The 20,587-nt window shown below is 45.9% G+C and overlaps 1 protein-coding gene across 3 annotated transcripts in view; it reads left to right on the forward strand.

The window, feature by feature from the left end:
* Nucleotides 1-20,587, forward strand: part of NID2 (nidogen 2) — a 57,972-nt gene that overhangs the window by 12,751 nt on the left and 24,634 nt on the right. For all 3 annotated transcript variants that reach the window (XM_045810312.2, XM_045810308.2, XM_045810311.2), the window contains exons 4-8: nt 2,899-3,596; nt 11,289-11,438; nt 11,879-12,124; nt 13,267-13,467; nt 14,773-15,003. In XM_045810312.2, the coding sequence (XP_045666268.2) occupies nt 2,899-3,596; nt 11,289-11,438; nt 11,879-12,124; nt 13,267-13,467; nt 14,773-15,003 (1,526 nt within the window). The remainder of the gene's footprint in view (nt 1-2,898; nt 3,597-11,288; nt 11,439-11,878; nt 12,125-13,266; nt 13,468-14,772; nt 15,004-20,587) is intronic.

Raw genomic sequence — 20,587 nt, forward strand, 5'->3', positions numbered from 1 at the left:
CCTCTAATTTCTTTGATTTCTAGTGAAACCAAACACCTTTTCGTATGTGTAATAGCCATTATCTGTCTTTGTGACTTCTCTGCCCCTGTCTTTTGCTGTTTTCCGTTGGGGTATGTCCAAAGAGCTCTTACAAATAAAAAATATAGTGAGGAAATTAATCCTCTCATACGGTATAGATATTTTTGTCCAGTTGTTCATCTTTAAAGTTACTTACCATCTAGAAGCTGTAAGTTTAGGGTTGGCTAAGTTATTGCTCTTTTATGATTTCAGATCTTTGTTATTCTTGGAAAGGCCTTCTCTACCTCTAAATTGTAGAAATGTTCCTCCATTTAATCTTCTATTTTACTTTTCATTATTTAAATTTTCAAAAATACACAGAAGGGTGGAGGGAATAGCTTAATGAACGCCCAAAATCTCATCACTTAGATTTAGAAGTTGTTGACACTTTGCCAATATTCATCATTTTTTTTTTTGCTTAAGAATTTTTAAGTAAATTGCCAACATCATCCTCATACTAAATACTAGATAATTCAGTATGTATCTCTAAAGAATAAAGTTATTTTCCTAGTCAATAGAATCTTTGTCTTCCTCAAATTTGTCTCATAATTAGAAGCTTAAAGGTAATAAATTATGTAATTCATAGCGGATTTGGCATAACTCCTCTTCTGGAAATTTAAATATGAATCCACCCATTTGTATTTTTTGAGATTATACTTTTCTACCTCCTCGAAGACAAATTGTAATTACTAAGTACTAATTATGTGCGGAGCCTCATGCTAGGCATTTTATGTGGTTTTCTTACTTACTCCTAATGACCCAGGGAGGAAGGCGCTGTCATCCCATTTTGTAGCCTTGTTTTCCTTTCTAGAAAATAAATTAAATTCAATCACTAAGCTTTCCAGATGACTTTGTATTTTAGGATACACTCCAGTTGGTTACTTTTCCATAACGCACAATGACAAAAGCCAAGGTAGTGATTTATATTTCATTAGAAGGTTATTTTACTTAGTTTCTTTCTGCCATAACTTTTATTTTCCTACTCTTTGAAGCTTTTATAGTTTTCTCTAACTTTAAGAAGAAATTTCGCCGCTGCAACACGTCTGATGTGATAATAAAGGCAGTACCCTCAGATCTTCAGGGTTCTCTCTTATTTTCTTACTAAAGTGTTCCTTATTTGCTTGCCAAAAACACCAACATTAAATCTTAGAACATGCCAGGTATACGTAGCATGTTGCACAGAGGATCATGGTTTTGCTTTCTCTGCTCCTCTTTCCCCAAAGTAACTATAATAGCAGTAGAAACAACTATATGCGTGTGCGTGCACACACACACACACACACACACACACACACACACACAGAAGAGGGAGAGGGAGCAGCGGAGAGGGAGAGAGGAAGTAAAGAGACATTCTCAGAATTGTATTGAAAAATATTACTGCTGGGGCACCTGGGTAGCTCAGTAGTTAAGCGTCTGCCTTCGACTCAGGGCGTGATCCCGGCATTATGGGATCGAGCCCCACATCAGGCTCCTCCGCTGGGAGCCTGCTTCTCCCTCTCCCACTCCCCCTGCTTGTGTTCCCTCTCTCGCTGGCTGTCTCTCTCTGTCAAATAAATAAATAAAATCTTTTTAAAAAATATATTACTGCTATAGGGACCCATGTGAATGCGTTCAATACCTACCCAAATCAGCAAAAGTCTCTTATTCTTATAAGGATTTGATAAATTTTGTATTATCTTATTAGTTATTAAGTCTTAAACCCCACTGACTGACTTTTGAGGAAATCCCATAGCATGGGGGACTTTGAGCCTGGAATTTTGCACATACACCAAAGAAGTGTAGAAACTGGTGCTTTCAAGCTATCCAGACTATTGTTTGTTCAAAGTTTGTTTGTTTGTTTTCTTTAATTTTTAGAAATCTTATAGGTAGTTGTTCTCTTTAGAATGTATCATTGATTAAATAATACATCACTGAAACATTTGAAAGACTGAATGGAGTCCATGTTCTTTTCTAGTAAAGAAAACACGTGAGCTCTCTGGTTCCAGATCCATGTCTCACCTATAACCCGTGGCATTTTGACTAAACTACTTTCTTATATTCCCCTTAACTTTGTTCTGCATTTGCTCAACATTTTTTAGATGTGGGCATTTATTTCTCTTTCAGTTTTTTTACATTGACTCATTGTTCCATGTCAATTAGTTAATTGGTTAATCCATGTGATTAAACAGGGAAATGTCTGTAACATTCTATAGACCAGTGATAATTCAGATGCTGATTGACTGTAGTATATTGGTTTTCTGACATAATGTAGTTGTTTAGAGCATGGGCTTTGGTGTTAGTGCTGAATTCAAGTCCAAGCTCTGCCAATTATTCGTTGTATGACCTTAAGAAGTTTAGCTAGCCTCTCTAAACCTGTTTTCTCCTCTGTAATATTGGGCATGATCACTGCCCCTACCTTGCGGATTGTATTGAACATTACGCACTGGGTACATGATTAAGTTTCAAAGTATGTACTAGTCATTATTGTTTAAGTGTTTGGCAAAGATTATTAAGCATACATTTTCCTGAGTGTGTTAAAAGTAGAGAAAGTATAAAATATTCCTACATTCCCTTTTTGTTTTCAAATAGCCAGATTTTAGACAAAACATGTGAATTTTAGAGCAGATTTCTAAGTTGATGGTCTAGCATTCTGAAACCTAATGTTAAATAAGAGGTAGTTTATGTCAAAATTCCAGTATAATCCTTTTAGTCAGCATGTAGGCCTGGTTTTATTTGGTTTTATACTAGTGAAAACTCTGAATCTGATCTGAATAGTCTTTCAGTTTTAAAATAAATTGCTCACTGTTGTAGGATGGTGGGTAAATGGACACTTTTGTCATGCACTGTTTTCTTTTTATTTAGACAGAGCAACCTGGGGGTTCCTGGAGTGTGGGCTTTTCATATCGGCAGCACTTCCCCACTGGACAATATCAGGACAGCCACTGTTGGAGGAGACCTTACCAAAGCCCACCCTTCACCTCCCCTGGAGCAGTCCTTCGGCCCTACTGCAGCCGCGGAAAGAGACTACACTGAGGACAGTCTGGATTATTATGATGAGAATGAAGGAGAAGTGGAATACCCCCCAGGTGAGCCAGAGGACGCATGGAATGGCCACAGCAGTATTGACGTTTCCTTCCAGTCGAAAGCTGAGCCAAGACCTTTAGGAGGTCCGGCCTCCCCTTTGCCACAGCTGACAGCTAGTGATCGACCTCTCTACCCTGAAGCAGAATCTGCCACCTTGGACCCTCAAACCAAAGAGGGGAGAGCTCTGGGTGGGGTAGATACCCCAGGTCTAAATGGCCGAGTCAAGGCTTCCAGACAGCAAGGGACCAGAGGCCCGGCTCCATCAGAGATAGAAGGAGATTCACTGGATCCTACCCGGGGAGCCCCACCTCCCTACGCAGATGGAGGGGCCCCGCCTTCAGAAGAGGGTGCTCCTTCAGCCCACCCCGAAGGAAAGGCGGTTCTTCTAAATTACCCCGTGCCCGCTCACACCCCACCGCTGGGTCGGGGGAGGCAAGTGCTGGGCGTGGAAGACGTCATTGGTTCCAGCACTGAGGGTAAGTGCCGGAGAAGCCTGGGTGCTGGGATTTCATTTTTAAAATGCTGGTTTGCACAGAGTTGCAGTTTTTCTCTTAAGCGAGTTGGTGTAACGTTTAGCAAAAGGAAGATTGGAACAGACTTTTTAAACCTATGTTTCAGGAGATGGAGTATCTTTCCTTTGCCAAATAAATCTTGGCAGGCAAATTCTATTGGAATCTCTTGACCATTAATAATGTTTTTTACAAATGGGCCTCATGAAGCAAGTGGGGAAGAACTAGGCTGCTCGTGCCAGCTACGCTCTCAAGTGTAATGAAGTATTTCGGCTTGAAAGTTCAGCAAAGGTGAAACGTTCCAGGGTTTCATATACATTACCGGGCTGGACGGGTTAAGGCTATAGTTTTAAGTGGCTGGTTGTGCTGGCTCAGATGAACTTTCTAGATTCATACTCTGTTGTGGGACAACACTTGTGCTCCCCTGGGTTAGAGATGCATCGGTAAGTGTGTGGGAGCTGAGACCCACGGGGAAGGAAAGTTGCTAACCACCTGTGTCTTGTCATTTCTGGTTCATGGCTGTGCAGCTGTGGTATTCACCTCCCTGGAGTCCTGTCCTCATTTCATGACTCACTGACCAGAGTGAGGGGCCAGGAAAGAAATGCCGAGAGGAGGCAGTGGTTAATTAATTCAGACATGGAGGCATTTCGCCTTCTCTTCCTAGTTGAGACGTGTCACATCAGGTCTTTCTTCCCAGTCAGGGGTGTAAACACGTGAGTGGGAAACTGAGCACGGATTCATTCCGTTTGTTCCAGGGGCTGCTTGTCTGACCTCTAATAGGAGGAAAGGGGCCAGAGGTGAAAGCACTCTTCAGGACCTCTCTCCCCCTGCACCCCCCACCTTTTCTGTTTCCCATTCTTTCGTAATTGACCCAGCAAAGAGGACCTTCTGGGTTCTTCTGCTGTGGTAGTGATCTGCAAGAATATGCTTGAAGAAGTGCCTGTTTTAGGAGGAAAGAAACTATTTTGTGATGAAAGTGGCATTATGTCATGATTAGACGGAGAGTCCTGGTGCGTTCTGGTGAGTTAACTGGTGAGTTAGGTTTGAATCCTGCTGCCTCATTTACTTGCGCACCCGCTTGCTGGGTGACCTGGGGCAACTCATGGAACCCCCAAGCCTCTTGGATTTCTCCTAAATTTGCTGAGGGCACTAAATGAGATAACAAAGTGCTCAGTGTCTGCACCAGTCGGTGCTGCTGTTACTACTTATAGGAGATTTAAAGCAGTAGGAACGGGGTTGGGGGATGGCTAGAGACTAGCCAATAGGCTTGTTGAATCAGCGGGCCTTAATTTGTGCCGAAGGGCCACCTTTCTGTCAAATCCAAGATGTGAATGTGATTGGAAGGCTTCAGAACCTCCACACCCTTCTGACAAGCTCCTGATTTTTCAGCGAAAATTCTGTATATCTAAAGAAAATGTAAAGTCAAGTATCAAAGATTTTTAGTAAAGGGATTTTGGGGTAAAGATGGAATCCTAAAATGGTCTTTTCACTTGTGACTTCCTGCCCTGGGAAGAGGTTGGAATATTAAGAAGCAGATCTGTGGAGTGATTCAAAGAGTTCAGAAGAAGGGGCTGCACTGCCTGCTTTGAGCTGTGAGAGGCTGAGCTCACTGGAGTGACAGGGGAGGAGCCTTAAGGAACATTGAGAACAGAGGCAGCAGCCATCACCCTTCTGGGGCATGAACTCTGGTATTTAGCAGCTGCTGGAGGGCGTCTCCTCCTGACGTCTTAGAAATGGCAGAATGCATATGCAAAAGCTGGTTAACACACTAAGACATTTAGAAAAAATATAACTAAACATTTTTGAACCTTGAAGGACAAAAAAAAAAATCAGCAACTGCATGTTAGAAAGCACAGAGAGAAGACTTGAAAACTTGAAAGCAGAGAGGGAAAATGCATGAGCTTCTGTTTTCACCTCAGACTTTAGGAACACTGCGTGGATTATGGAACCCTACAGTGGGTAGATACTTTTTTTTTTCCAGACAAAACAGTGGCACCCCAGAGGTCATTAAGCAAAAGTGGACTTCCTCTGGGACAGCGGGTGGGTGGGGGTGGCAGAGACACAGAACATTGCCTACAAGTGCCCAGCCGTGAGCCGTACTGCCTGGCTGTTTCTACTGATGGCGGGGAGAAGCATGGATTTTGGTGTTAGGTGGACTTGGGCTTGATTCCCAGCCCCGCCGTGTGGTTTGGAGCCATTTTCCTCAGCTATAACACGGAGGAAACGTAGACCTTGTGAGGTAGCTGTGAGAATTGAGATTGAATATGGGAAGCTCCAAGCCCAATACACTTTAATTTCCCCTTTAAACTCAGAAGTCATCTTGCCAAACAAAGATATTAAGATTTAGTTAAAGAACCCTCACATATCTCTCCCTTTCTTTTCAAAAAATTTTCCCCCCCTTAGGGACTCTTTTTATAGACTTTTCTTCTTGTTGAGAAATCTAGATTCTTTTCAGAACATGCGTACACCACGCAGGGATGTCCCAACCACACTCTAGTTCTGGCTTCAAGTGTATCATTGGCTTTGTTCTGTTTTCATCGAGCATAGAACCAGCAATACAATGGAAATGCGAGCATCCTCTGTCTGAGGTGCCTTGTTTCTCCAGGGAGCTCCGGTAGCTTGCTGGCAGCCCGGAAAGCTACCTGCACACCTGCCACATGCCCTTCTCTGGCTGAGGCGCTAGACGTTTGGGTGGCCTTCCCTGCACTCCCCCCGGGACACAGAGTGGGAACTTGCTTTAGTTTGTGCTGCCACGATCACTCATCTGGACTGCCCTGTGAGGGAGATGCTGTTATTCTTCCCATGCTGCAGAGGAAGACCCTGAAGCCTGGAAATACTGAGCGACTTGTCTGAGTAAGAGGCAAGGAAGCCATGGAAGGATTGGCCCAAACTGTGAAGTCTTTGTGAAAGAGGAGGGCCTTGAGTCACCCAGTGGGGTCAGAGTCTGAGTATAGAGAAGGAAACTGGGGAAACGCTCCACACAGAGGGCTGACACGTGTGGACATGGAGAGAGGGGGAGAGTCGAGGGGGCGGGTGAGAGGGGTGAGGATGACAGCTGAGCAGGACTGGCCGTGTGGTGGGGCAGGGATGATGGCTGACAGAGCTCTTAGAAGCCCTTGCACCTGCGAGGTGGTGCTGTGCGGAGCGGCATCTAGCCTCCGTCTGCGTCTGCGTGGTGAATTAGAAAGGGGGAGGGGACCAGGCTTTCGGAACCCCTTCATGCTCTGTTGTGGGATCCTCGTGCTCCACCTCAATGGCAGTCGAGCTGGGAGAGCCCAGGGTGTCACAGGGATCTCCCTGTGGCTTCTAGTCCAGCCCTACTTTTGGCTTTGGGAAAGGCTGCAGGACTGTGTTACTCATGCGGCTTTCACCCCAGGATGAATTAGAGCGCGCTCTGTCTCCCCATCCAGCCTCCCAGACGAGAAAGCGCCTCTCCCGGGTCCACCTCCAGGTTGCTAGGGTCTGTGAACACCAGGGCCTCCCATACCCTTGAAGACACCTGCACAGGAGAGCCTGCTGAGGTCATGGTCCAGCTAGCTTGCTATATGCTGCACACACACACACACACACACACATGCCAGGATTAAACATGAAAACTGGAGGAAAAAGCATACCACTGTTTTTCATTACAATGTTGGATGTGGTTTTTCTTACTAATCAATCATTCTTCAAGGCAGGGAAACTTAGGAACATCTTTCCTGCAGTGAAAATGTGAGGCCTTTTCTTGAGCAGTAAAAGCTGTTAAAAGTAAAAGTCACTGCAGCTGCCAGGGGCAGCCCCAGGCTGGACGCCCTCCATCCCCTCTGTGCTCCCACGCTGTGCCTGGAGCCTGCCTGCCGTCCGTCTTCCACGTGGCTGGGCCAGAGCCCTTAGCGAAGGAGGGCAGGCCCAAGGGTGAAGACTGGTGCTTAAATGTTGCTGGCAAAATGAAGACTGAAGGACAGATCAAATCTAGTGCAGAGTTTCCCATTTTCATAAGTAACTCTCAAATTAGGACAAATCTCAAGTACTTTGGCCATGACTTTGCTTCTTTTCTCCTATGTATCCCCACTCCATTTTTCTTTCTATTAAGGATATGAGAAGAGTAAAAAAGCATCAAGTGGGAAAAAGAAATGAGATTTAAAAGTCCACATGTGAAGATTGCTTTACTTACTATCTATCTAACCACAGTTCACAAAGCCTTTGCAAACTGAGTGCTTCAGACCTGGCCGGCCCCTGCCCTCCTGCTGTGCCCTGAGAAGCCTTCTCTCCTGCCCCTGCCCCTCTCCCCCGTCCCTTGTGTCCTGCTTGTCCCTGCCTCCAGGCCTCTGCCCAGAGGTCACCTTCTCCCAAGGTCTTTCCTGATCCCACTGTTTAAGAGAGTGAAGTCCCCTCCGCGTCAGCCCTCTTGACCTTCCCTGATTTAAGATTCTGCACAGCTCTTAACAAACCTCTGTACTAAATAATTTACCTGTTTGTTCACTGCTGTCTAAGAGAATGTAAGCTTCAGGACAGAATGTTTGTCTGTTCTATCCCTAATTCCTAAATCAGAGCCAGGCCCAGAGCAAGTGCTCCCATTGTTTGTTGAATTAATAAACGAAGGAAAAGTGCAACAGGCCTTTACCTTTCCCCTGACAAGCTGATGTTGTAAGTGTTAAGTGTGTGTGTCTGCGTGCACACCTGTATGAAGGCAGGCGTGGAGAACGGATCCTACGGGGAAGGCTGTGCTCCCCTTGTTAGGAGCGAACCCACCTTCTTTCCCTGTGTAGCTGTCCTGGGGCTGGAAGGTTGAGCTTCTGTGGCTCAGTAAGCTCCGTCCTGAGAATGCAGTATCCCACAGCACTGCTTATGAATATCCCTGAGCCAGCTTCCCAATAACCCGTCGTAATTGTAGTTTGTTTCCCGATGGCCTTTCAAGGGAGCCTAACCATTTTTTGTTGTGAGAAAAATGCAGTCCGTATGGCAGCTCAAACTTTTGCTCAGTTGCCTTTGTAAGTTGCTGGCTGCATCGCCGAGCTCTTCTCCTTTTGCCCATAGGAAAGCCATCCCTGCGTCTTTTGGTTAAATTAACCTAACTCTCCCAATCTGTAGTCGTCCTGCATCCCATCTCTCCCTGTTTGATGCCGCACTCTTGCAAGGGGGACTGAGTGCAAGGACAAGTCTTCACCAAATAACAGATAGAGGGAATATAACACAACCCCCCCCATTTCTTTAACTCCAGAGAACAGTGTTTAGAATTTGGTTTTATTTTTACTCGACTTAACCTGAAAATGACTACCCTTTAGATCTGTATCAGATTGCTTCTTTACCTTGCTACTCAGATGTACGTTCAGAAAAGTGTGATTTCTGGCAATGGAGGTGTGAAGGGGAGTCACCCTGATTTTAAAGAGGAGGGAACGGAGAGACCGTGCCCTTCTGCGGTTTGCAGAGCCACCTGAGCCATGGCCAAGGTTGAGTTCTAGAGGTTGGAGGCCCCCTGCTGTCCTCCCCCACCTTGCTGTAGAGGCGAGTCCTCAGCACTCGTCCCTGTGTGAGCTCCTCCAGGTGCTGCTACTTCACACTTAGCCGTTAACTTCGGGGCTCAAGAAACACAAGACTGACAAGTTATACTGGTTTCTTTTTTCTTTTCTTTCTTTTTTTCACATTGGTTTCTTCTTACTCGAACTGGGTCCCCCTGGACTTCTTTAACCAATGGTAGACAGTGATACATAACTTTCTTCCCAACAGAATCTATAATATCCATTCTGGGTTTTTTTGGGTGGGAGGGGGATGTGAATTCTATGTCACTGTTCCTATTTAAAAAAAAATGTTCAGGGTTATGCCTAAATTTCTATTTATATCCAACTGGAAATTTTCAGCTGTGTCATCAAGTCACTATACCAAGTCTTGAGTCACTGGCTTCATTCTCCTGCTGCTCCTAGATGTTCCACTTGAAACTGTATTACCTGTCCTGCCACCCCCTCGGCCTGCAGCTTTCTCAAGAATCTGTAAGCAGCAGTCAAGTACTGTCCAAAAGTTAATGCTCCTCCTGTGTCCCTCCCCGCCCCCCCCACGTGCTGTAATCCGTATCTGGGTCATCTCTGCTCTCCTGCCATTAGGCTTGAGTTATCAAGTGTGCCTCAAATCCGCTTGCTGAAGCCCGAGCTCTCACCATCTGATTCTTGGGTTCCCCCGGAGCATGACTGTCAGGAATCTGGAGCCAGACCTCCTGGGTTCAAGTTCCAACTTTGCTACCTACTGCCTGGGTGACTTCAGGAAAGTCCCTTTAATCTGTGCCTCAGCTGTGCACGACGGGAAGAAAAACGGCCCCTGCTCGTGTGCAAATTGAAAGCGTGAATAAGTTTCATAGAGTAGTATCTGGCTTAGAGGAAGCACTACTTAAACGGTAACTTTGTTCTGTTTTCACTTGTCGGTAAGTCTCTGGTTGTGGTGTTACTGACATGGTGCTACATCTTCCCTCCCTGGGTTTGTTTTCTGTTCTTGCCTGGAATCCTGTGTCCCTACCTGTTGATCTTTCCATTTCTTCCTTATCCTCCGGTTTCCTCCTCCGCACACCTAGATCTGGAGCACGGCCGCCAGCTGGGTTTGCCCAGGAGGAGGGGATCTACCTTCTTCGGGAGCTGGCCCCTCACCGCAGCAGCAGGGGCCAGCACTAGGCTTCTGTGCTGTCCCTGCTTGCCCCTGTGCTCCCGGCGTCTCCCCCCAGCTCCTGCTCCGGGGAGGTGGAGGCCAGGTGTGCACAGCCACTTTGCCTCCTGGTGGCCACGCTCGGGATCAGCATCTTCCCTGGTGTCTGGAGAAAGCTCTCTTCTCCATTAGCGCCCCCCAGCCATGCCCCACTCCCTTGGCCATTTCCTTTACGGACAATGGCATCTGCTCCAGTTCCTTTGTTTCTTAGTATGGCCCTTTTTTTTTTTTTTTTAATGGGCATAATAAGTAGATGGAAGGAACCACTACTGGTCCACTCTGGTCTCCCAAAAGAGCTGATTGTGGCCCCCCCTCTTGTATGGTGCGGCAATCTGCTTGTGCCATACCTGCCGCCAGAAACCCTGCAAAGGCGTAGGGCATTTAACAGCTTCATTCCCTCTTCCCCCTCCCTCTCTCTCCATAGACTTTCCTTGGGGGGTGTGTGTGTGTGTGCTCTTGAAGGCCCTTCTCACAAGCAAACCTGCTTAGCTAGGCAGTGAGACAAGCTACAAGCTATTCTCTCTCGGTTCAGGGTGCCCCTGGAAGAAAAGAATGTTTGCACCTGAGACCGCATTCATTCTTTCTCTCTTCGGTCTTCCTCTCGGGGTCATTACTCTCAGGTTGAGCCCCCATTAAATTGCTGCTATTTGACGATTGTAGACCCACGGAATGCCAGTTTTGTGCAGTCTGGTCTAACGTGTGCTTCCGGGGTGGCTTTTCTGTGCCCGCGCTCACACCAGAGTGTGCGGCCTCCTTGGCCTCCCCCAGCCCTGCCCCGAGACCAGATGGGAGCCGTCGGCAGTGCTCCTCGCCAGAAGACCAAGTAAGTGAATTCCCCTGGGTTGAATGTTGTTCCTGTCTCTTAAACATCAAAAACCCATTTGTTTGGTACCATCTAAGCTGGTTTTACGGAGATGTGGCGTCCATAATGAAGCTTGACAGCAGCAATGTTGCAATCAGGCCTCTTAATGCAAGCTGGTTTCTGCTTTCCAGTCTTCACGTATAATGCTGCCAACAAGGAAACCTGCGAACACCACCACGGACAGTGCTCCCAGCACGCCTTCTGCACCGACTATGCCACCGGCTTCTGCTGCCACTGCCAGTCCAGGTTTTACGGAAACGGGAAGCACTGTCTGCCAGAAGGTAAGGGCTGCGCGCGTGACCGGCTGGGGCTGCGCTGTGTGTATTTTTGCTGCTTGCTTGTTTGCGACTGCCGCCGTGAGCTCTGCGCCATGGACCTCATATCTCCACTGCGTGGACCAAAGCACTGGCGACTGGCAGGTGCTGGATAAATGCTTGAGAAATGAACATATCTGGGCTGATTTCCCAGTTCCAGGATTAGCCAGAAATCTTTTCTCCTTTTTGCCAGCTCATTAGAGTCAAAACGGACGGGAGAGTGGGAGGATGGGAGAAAAGAAATCGGAGACAGGTCTGTTTTGTACTTCCGGTGGTTCATTGGTTGGTTTCGGGATCATGAGAATGGCCAAAGACTGACTTTTGGAAGTTGTGAGTGGGATGATTTTCTGTACACCCGTCGCCGACCTGGACCATGATCCAAGCTGACTGGATTTGTTGTCTTTCAGGGGCACCTCATCGAGTCAATGGGAAAGTGAGTGGCCACCTCCGTGTGGGCCACACGCCTGTGCACTTCACGAACGTGGACCTGCACGCTTACATTGTGGGCAACGACGGCAGAGCCTACACGGCCATCAGCCACATCCCTCAGCCCGCAGCCCAGGCCCTTCTCCCGCTCACACCCATCGGAGGCCTCTTTGGCTGGCTCTTTGCTTTGCAAAAACCAGGCTGGGAGAATGGCTTCAGCTTCACAGGTGAGTCGGAGGGGCCTTTGAAGGGGCCGCTGGTCAACAGCCATCACGCTTTGGTTTTTGTTCTGGGAGCGAGGATTGCTTTGTTCCGTGTTCTGGAGCCACAGGTGTGCTGTATTTTGTGTGGAGGTAGCTGGGAATGGCTTGGTCTCCCAGGACTGTTCTTGAAAGACTGATTTCTTCTACATGTTCTCCAGGTTGTCCTGAGAAATAGGATGATTCCATTTGGAACATGTAGGTCCTCTCACCCGAGCTGGGTGAAGCTTGTTTGTCAGGCTGTGTTTACTTGAGTTGTTACGCACAGATCTGTCAAGTAGGGAGGCACACATGGTGCTTGCACGGTCTCTGGAGAGGAGTTTACTTCATGAGTAAACTTCCTTCCTCCTCGCAGAGCTCTGACGGTAACGGTACAGGCCAATGCTTCTCAGACTCACCTGCGCCCAGATCACCTGCAAACCTCGGGGAAAAGGCAGATTCTGGCCCTGGGGGCCCGGGGTGGGGTCTGTGATTCTGTTTTCCTACCAAGCCCCCAGGAGATGCTAATGCTGGTCTAAGGACCACGGTTGATAGCAAGGGTGTAGAGGATACTTGGGGGCTCTTTCCTCCCTACCTGAAAAGGCTTGTTTCCTACTGGATTTATCTTTATCACAGATAACGTCCTGAGAGAAAAGTTCTTCCCCCACCTCCAGCTATAGACTCAAGAGCTACTTGGAGGGTCTTGTTTTTCATCAAATTTTGAATAAAACAATCATCGTTATGTGCCAAATATTGTATGAGACGTGTTATACTAAAATATATTATTTATCTGAAATTCAAATTTAACTGGGTATCCTAAGTTTTTCACTTGTTTTTGAAGTCTGGCAACCTGAGAAAGAGAAAGGTCAAGATGTTCCTAGTAGCTTCTCACAGAAAACAAGCTGTTAGAAAGAGAAGCAGTGTGAAATGAGGCAGGATGAAACCACAACATTAAATAGAAAATTGGAGGAACTGATGAAATCAGCAGCTGATAGTATTTAGTCCTGGATAGCAGATGGTCCTCTTAGACACCATCTGCAGCAGCAGTAGAGATTAAGTACGCACTGGTAATTATTACTGGAAGGTGCTACCTACCTTAGCTCTATGCTGAATTCTTTCTTCCTCTCCAGGGGCTACCTTTACCCATGAAATGGAAGTTACTTTCTACCCAGGAGAAGAGAGGGTTCGAATCACTCAAACTGCGGAGGGACTTGACCCAGAGAACTATCTGAGCATTAAGACCAACATTCAAGGCCAGGTGCCTTACATTCCAGCCAATTTCACAGTCCACGTAGCTCCCTACAAGGAGATTTACCACTACTCAGACTCAGGTATGTATAGCCAGTTTTGACATCTGTAACATGGGGATAGTACATGTCTTAAGAGAGATCTTGAGGATGGTGAGTTATTACATGGAATGTCCTTAGAACAGTGTGTGATACATAAAAGGAGCCTAATGTCCTTTTTATTACTTTTATCAAATATATAGCATAAGTGAGAGAAGTGTTGGCTGCTTCACAAATGACTGTCATGCCCCCATCCCAATACAGTGTAACCTAACGTAAGCGACAGCAGCCTTGTCTCTGGGGGTGGGTGGGGTTATATAATTACATACAGTTTTTAACCATCTGGGCCACAGGAAAATACGGATCATTGGAATTTTTGCTTGTCCTATACCCTTGTTTCAGCCTGTCTTAAGATGAGATGCTGCACAGTGTTGTAAAGCGAATGCTCAGTTTGGAGTTAGAAGATCGGAATTCACATCATGGATTTGTAGTTGAAAATATATGCAGATAAGGTCACTTACCATCTGAGAGCCTATTTTCTCCTCTTCAGAATGAGCATAAGAACACCTTTTCTCCTTGCTTTCCATGGTTGATGTGCGTCGATCCTGAAAACCACATCAGTTCTGGAAAACCACCCGAATGCAAGATACTGGCTTAGTCACAGTTCTGCCCTGTGCCGAGCAGTCTGCTTTGAGCTGTGCTTTCTGTGATGTGAGAGTTGGAAGCCAAGCAAGAGACGAAGGGAGAATGGGTAGTGGAGACCCAGACAGCGAATAGAACAGCTGATGGCCAGAACCCTGGCCCGGGCTTCCGACTCTATGCTCAGACTGAGAGAAATGACTCCTCCCTTTGCCCAGAACCCTTCAGACTTAAGCGCAGGCTGTTGGGAGCGGTCATGTCTGTGTCAGCTATAGCGTGGACTGGTTGAAAACTTGGGGGTATAGAGTCAGGCTGACTTGTGTTCCAGTTCCAGCCCTACCACACGCTCACCTCGTGTCTCAGGCTACTTCTTGACCTCTGTAAGGCTCCCTGCAGGTGATTGCAGGGCCCACCTTGCTGGTAGGAGTCATAAAGACGGCCGAGCTTATAGAGTGCTCGGGTGGCTGGCGTGTCGTCGCAGAGTCTGTTCTTTGCTAATAATGACGGCAGTGATTGTACCTCCTGGTCTTGGGCTTTGCATCCGACTCGCATCCCCGGAATTGCCTTGCAGGTTTCCAAATAAACTCAGGAATTTCCCAAGGAAACATGCTCCAGGCATTAGATGAAAAACCAGACAGAAAAAAATCGACCCCACATGAAACTCTAATATTTTAAAAATTTACCAGTTGGGCTGAATCCTGTCTTTTGCAGCGGTGACCTCCACAAGTTCCAGAGACTATTCGCTCACCTTGGGTACCATCAACCAAACACGGTCCTACCGCGTCTACCAGAACATCACTTACGAGGCCTGCAGGCACTCCCCCAGACACCCGGCCGTCCCCACCACCCAGCAGCTGAATGTGGATTGGGTCTTTGCCTTGTACACGGATGAAGAAAGGTTGCTTAGATTTGCTGTGACCAATCAGGTTGGCCCAGTTGAAGGTACGTTTCTTTCTGTTGTTTTGAGCAAAAATCGAAGCTCACATTTCTTCCTTTTTGAGTTGCCTCAGCGTGACTCACAGAGGTTACTGATGGTTACTGAGTGCCAGGCTCAGTGTTAGGTGCTGAGGGTAAGGGTGAATAAAGCAGGGTCTTGTCCTGGAGGTGGAGACTGGTAGAAGCGGAACTTTTAGAACAGTGTCCCTGCCGGACGAAGGAATAGTGTACAATATGCGAAGCTGGTCTGTATCTACACCCAGTGTGTGTGCCAGTCTGTGTTGGGGAGACACCTGTGAACAAGGTGAGGCCAAGTCAGGAGGGAAAATGATACAAGTATTACAATTGTGATGAGAACAGGTGCTATGAGCCTAGTCTGGAGGTTCAGGGAAGAGGTCCCTGGAAAGTGACATTTTAGCTAGAACTTGAAGGATGAGAAGGATTTCACCAAGTCAAGGTAAGACAAAGAGCTGGTGCCTGGAAAAAACAAAAAGAGCTGCGTGTAAGAAAAACCCAAGTTAGGGGCGCCTGGGTGACTCAGTCGTTAGCGTCTGTCTTCGGCTCGGGTCATGATCCCAGGGTCCTGGGATCGAGCCCCGCATTGGGCTCCCTGCTCCACTGGGAGTCTGCTTCTTCCTCCCACTCACCCTGCTTGTGTTCCCTCTCTTGCTGGCTGTCTCTTTCTCTGTCAAATAAATAAAATCTTTTTTTTCTTTTTCTTTTTCTTTTTTTTAAGAAGAAAAGAAACCTAAGTTAACATCATACTCAGTGAGGAGAGACTGAATGCTTTCACTCTAAGATCAGGAATAAGACAAGGGTGTGTGTTCTTGCTGCTTCTATCCAGCCCTGGATTGGAAGCTTTAGCCTGGACAATTAGGTAAGACAATGAAAAGCATCCAGACTGGAAAGGAAGAAGTAAAATGACCTCTGTTCTCCTAGGGTGTAATCTTATATGTAGAAAATCTAATTCATTAAAGTACCAAAACTAATAAGTTCAGCGAGGTTGCAGGATATAATTTTTGTATATTGACCTGTATTTCTATATAGTAACGATGAGCAAACTGAAAAGGAAATTTTAAACAATTCTGTTCCAAAAATGTTTAGGAATGATAATTTTCAGTGTAATACCTTTACATTAAAACCTATAAAGCATTTTTGAAAGAAAATATTAAGACCTAAATAGAAAATTGGGAGACTGAATTCCATGTTTATGACTCAGAAGACTTAGGGTTAACATGGCAATGCTTCCTAAATTGACCTATAGATTCAACACAATCCTATTACCTGGCTTTTTTTGCAAAAACTGAGAAATTGATCCTAAAATTCATGGAAATTTAAGGAACCCAGAATAGCCAAAACAATACTGAAAAAGAACAAAGTTGGAGGAATTCCACTTCCTGATTTGAAAACTTAGAGTAACGAAGACCATGTAGTCCTAGCATCAGGATGGATATATAGATCAATGGGATAGAAGCGAGAATCCAGAAATAAACTCATTTACAGTCTGTTGGTTTTTGACAAGGTTGCCAAAACAACTCCGGGAGGAGAGAGAGTAAGTTTTTAACAAATGGTTCTGGAACAGCTGGATATCCACATTCTAAAGAATGATGATGGACCCCTATCTCATACCATCTACAAAAATTAACCAAAAATGGGTCAAGGATGTTAATGTAATTTAGCTAAAATTTTAGAAAAAGAGGAGTGAATTTTTGTGACTCTGAATTTGGCACTGACTTCTTTAGAGAGGATACTAAAAGCATAAACAACAAAGGAAAAAATAGGGTGTCATCAAAATTAAAAACTTGTGCTTTGGAGGACATTATCAACAAAGTGAACATACAACCCACAGAATAGGATAAAATATTTGAAAATCCTATATATTTGTTAAAAGTTTTATTTGAGAGAGAAAACACAAGCAGGGGGAGCTGCAGAGGGCAAGGGAGAAGCAGGCTGCCCCTTGAGCAGGGAGCCTGAGGTGGGGGCTTGATCCCAGGCCCCTGAGATCATGACCTGAGCTGAAGGCAGATGCTTAACCTACTGAGCCACCCAGGAGCCCCTGAAAACCCTTTATTTAATAAGAGACTTGTATCTAGAATATATGAAGAACTCTTACAACACAATAAAAAGAAATCTGGATAGAACATTTGTCAGAAGATACACGAACCCCACGCACATGAGAAGATGCCCAATATCATTAGTCATCAGCAAATTGCAAACACAATCAAAGCCATAATAATGCTACTTTACATGCATGGGGACAGCTGTAATAAAAACCAGAAAACAACAAGGATTGGTGAAGATGTGGAGAAATTGAAACCCTCATACACTACTGGTGGGAGTGTAAGATGGTAACCCTACTGTGGAAAACAGCCGAGCAGTTTCTGAAAGTTAAACACAAAGTGCCACTTGAGCAATTCTACTCCTAGCTGTATAACCGAGAGAAATGAAAGTTTATGTCCTCACAAAAATTTGTACATGAATGTTTGTAGCCAGCATTATTCAAAATAGCCAAAAGGTGGAAACAACCCAAATGTCCATCTGTGGATGAATGGAATTTTAGAATGGCCTATATCCATACAGCAGAATATTATCAACACATAAAAAGGAATGAAATACTGATAAGAATGAATTTTGAGAATGTGCTAAGTGACGGTAACTAGTCACAAAGGACAGCATATTGCTTGATTCTGTTTCATGAAATCTCCAGAAGAGGCAAGTCCACGAAGACAGATTAGTGGTTGCCTCAGGCTGGGGTGTAATAGGAGCATAGGGAGTGGATAGCCAAAGCGTTCACGTTTCTTTTGTGGGGGGACTAAAAGTCATTGTGCTGATGGTCGTGTAACTGTAACTATGCTAAAACACATGGAATTGTGTACTTTAGATGCACGAATTATATGGTATGTGAGTTCTGTCTTAACTGGAAAAAAATAGCTATAGGGAGAAAAAAAAAACCTAAAGCAGTGTTTCTCAAACTTCAGTTAGAATTAACCATACCTGCGAAGCTTGATAAACATGATAAAAATGTTCTACGCTTATGAAGGACTTACGGACGTGAGGCGCCCGAGATAGTATTGCTACGTACAAGACGGCGGTCTGGAAAAGCTCCCTCTGTGTGATTCCACTACAGCTGACCCTCGAACAACATGGGTTTGAACTGAGCAGGTTTACTCGTATGTGGGTTTTCTTCAGTACGGTTCTGAAAATGTATTATGATTTTCTTTTTTTTTTTAAAGATTTTATTTATTTATCGACAGAGATAGAGACAGCCAGCGAGAGAGGGAACACAAGCAGGGGGAGTGGGAGAGGAAGAAGCAGGCTCATAACAGAGGACCTGATGTGGGGCTCTATCACAGAACGCCGGGATCACGCCCTGAGCCGAAGGCAGACACTTAACCGCTGTGCCACCCAGGCGCCCCGTATTATGATTTTCTTAACATTTTCTTTAGCTTACTTTATCATAAGAATACATTCTATAATATAAAAAATATGTATTATTGGTAATGCTTTTGGTCAACGGTAGGCTATTTTTGGGGAGTCAAAGTTTTGCAGACTTTCAACTGTGTAGGGGGTCAGCACCCCTAACCCGCACGTTGTTCAAGGGTTAACTTTCTAGGAAACGTGAAACTACAGAGAATAAAAAGAGCCGTGGTTGCCAGGAGTTCAGGGGGAGGGAGGTGGGGTGAATGGGGAGAGCACGGGATTTTTAGGGCAGTGAAGCTGCTCTGTATGCTCCTGTAATGGGGGATACATGTCATGATACATTTACCCAAACCTATAGACCAAAACCAATAACTAAGCCTATAGCACACTATAACACTATACCCTGTAACACAAAGAGTGAGCCCTAATTACCTAAATTTTAGGTAATAATATATCCTGTGGGTTTATCAGTTATAAACGTACCACACTAACACAAGAAGCTAGTGAACTACAAATTGGAGGAAGGGGAGGGTGTGGAACCTTTACTTTCTGCTCAGTTTTTCTGTAAACCTAAAACTGTCTTTAAGAATCTTGATTAAAAAGATAATGTTTAGGTGAGTTAGAAGATAAGCCTGCAAAGTCCGGGAACCCTAGCAGGAGGAAATAGTCAGATGAAAGGGACATTTATTTATTTGTTTATTTAATCTGAGAGCAAGAATAGAGGGAGAGTGAGAGGGAGAAGCAGACTCCCAGCCGAGCAGGGAGCCCGATGTGGGGCTCGATCCCAGGACCCTGAGATCATGACCTGAGCTGAAGGCAGACACTTAACCAACTGAGCCATCTAGGCACCCAAAAGGGATGTTTTAATTCTGAAAGCCAGTAGCTGGTGCTTTCCCCCTAGAATGCATGGGGCATAGGAGGAGAAAAGAGAGGGTCTGCCACATGTGGCTCCACATTGATACTGCTGAGGCCGGAATCGGTGCCTCCGAGAGGTGATTCTAGGACTCGACTTTGGAGAGGAGGGCTCCAGAAACCACCTCCCACTCAAGGGGCAGCGGTCACTGCAGCAACATGATACCGAGATTAAGGCCAGAGGGCTGGACTCTTTAAGGGTACGGAGATGACTTGAAATGAGAATCCTGAGTTTGCTGGTGCGGGGTGGGTGGGCGGTTTGGTTTTAGGAAACTTGCTTGGGGATGCAGACATGGGGAGCCCAAGAATTATAAGGTGTTGAATTAATAGCATGAAAATGTCAGTTGATTTTAGAGAAACATACATTGGAGGAAGGCAAAAAATTGTTGCCTATTTCTCAAGAAAAGATTTGAACAAAAACAACGGAAGAAATCCACCTTCTGCCCTTTGCTGAGTGTTCGGGGTCTGATGTATAAAAACAGTGATTAGCGGAGGAGCCTCCCAGGCCAAGGAATCCCGCTCCGATTCTAGCGTTATGTAGGGAAAAGATAAGTCTCTGGGTGTGTTTTTCCTGGAGACCAACCAGATGGGAGTAACAAAAAGAATGCCCGCAAACTGGCAGGTACCGAGCTGCTGATCTGTCTTTAGAACTGATGTGACTTTCCCTTCTATGCAAGTCCAGTCATAACAGTAGCAAAGGCTGCTTTACTTGGTGCCTAGTCCTGTTCTGAGTACTTTCATGAGCTCACTCCTTTAGTCCCACACAGCCCCCGCCCAGTAGGGGGATCAACCCCCATTTTGCAGAGATGGTGGTATAGACAGGAAGTAACTTGCCCAGTCACAGCTACAGAGTGGCCAGCTGGGACCCAATCCCGGGCACCAGCTCCAGGGCCTGCCCTGTCAGCTCGCCCGGCACTGCTTTCCCACATGGACTCCATTGGCTTCAGGACGGCCTCAAAATTTGGGCTGAATTTCAAGAGGGAATGTGTGTTTGTCTGCACCCTGTCGCATCCACCCTTCTAGAAAACTTAGAAAACTGCTATATGGCTTATGCTCCCTGAATAGGAGAAAAACGGGGGGAAAGGAAACAAATGACAAATCCTTCCCCCGCCCCCCTGCACCCCCCCCCCCCGCAGGGCAGAGCGCTGTCATCTTGAGTGTTTCCCTCCCTCCAGAGGGAATGACGGTCCCGCTGGAATGTCTGGGACGCAGCAGGGGCATCCCAGCTGATGTGGGCGCTCGTGGCTTCCCAGGACCT

Source organism: Ursus americanus, chromosome 26 (genome assembly GCF_024610735.1).
Source record: "Ursus americanus isolate L20-20 chromosome 26, mUrsAme1.1.p, whole genome shotgun sequence".
Classification (NCBI taxonomy): Eukaryota; Metazoa; Chordata; class Mammalia; order Carnivora; family Ursidae; genus Ursus; species Ursus americanus.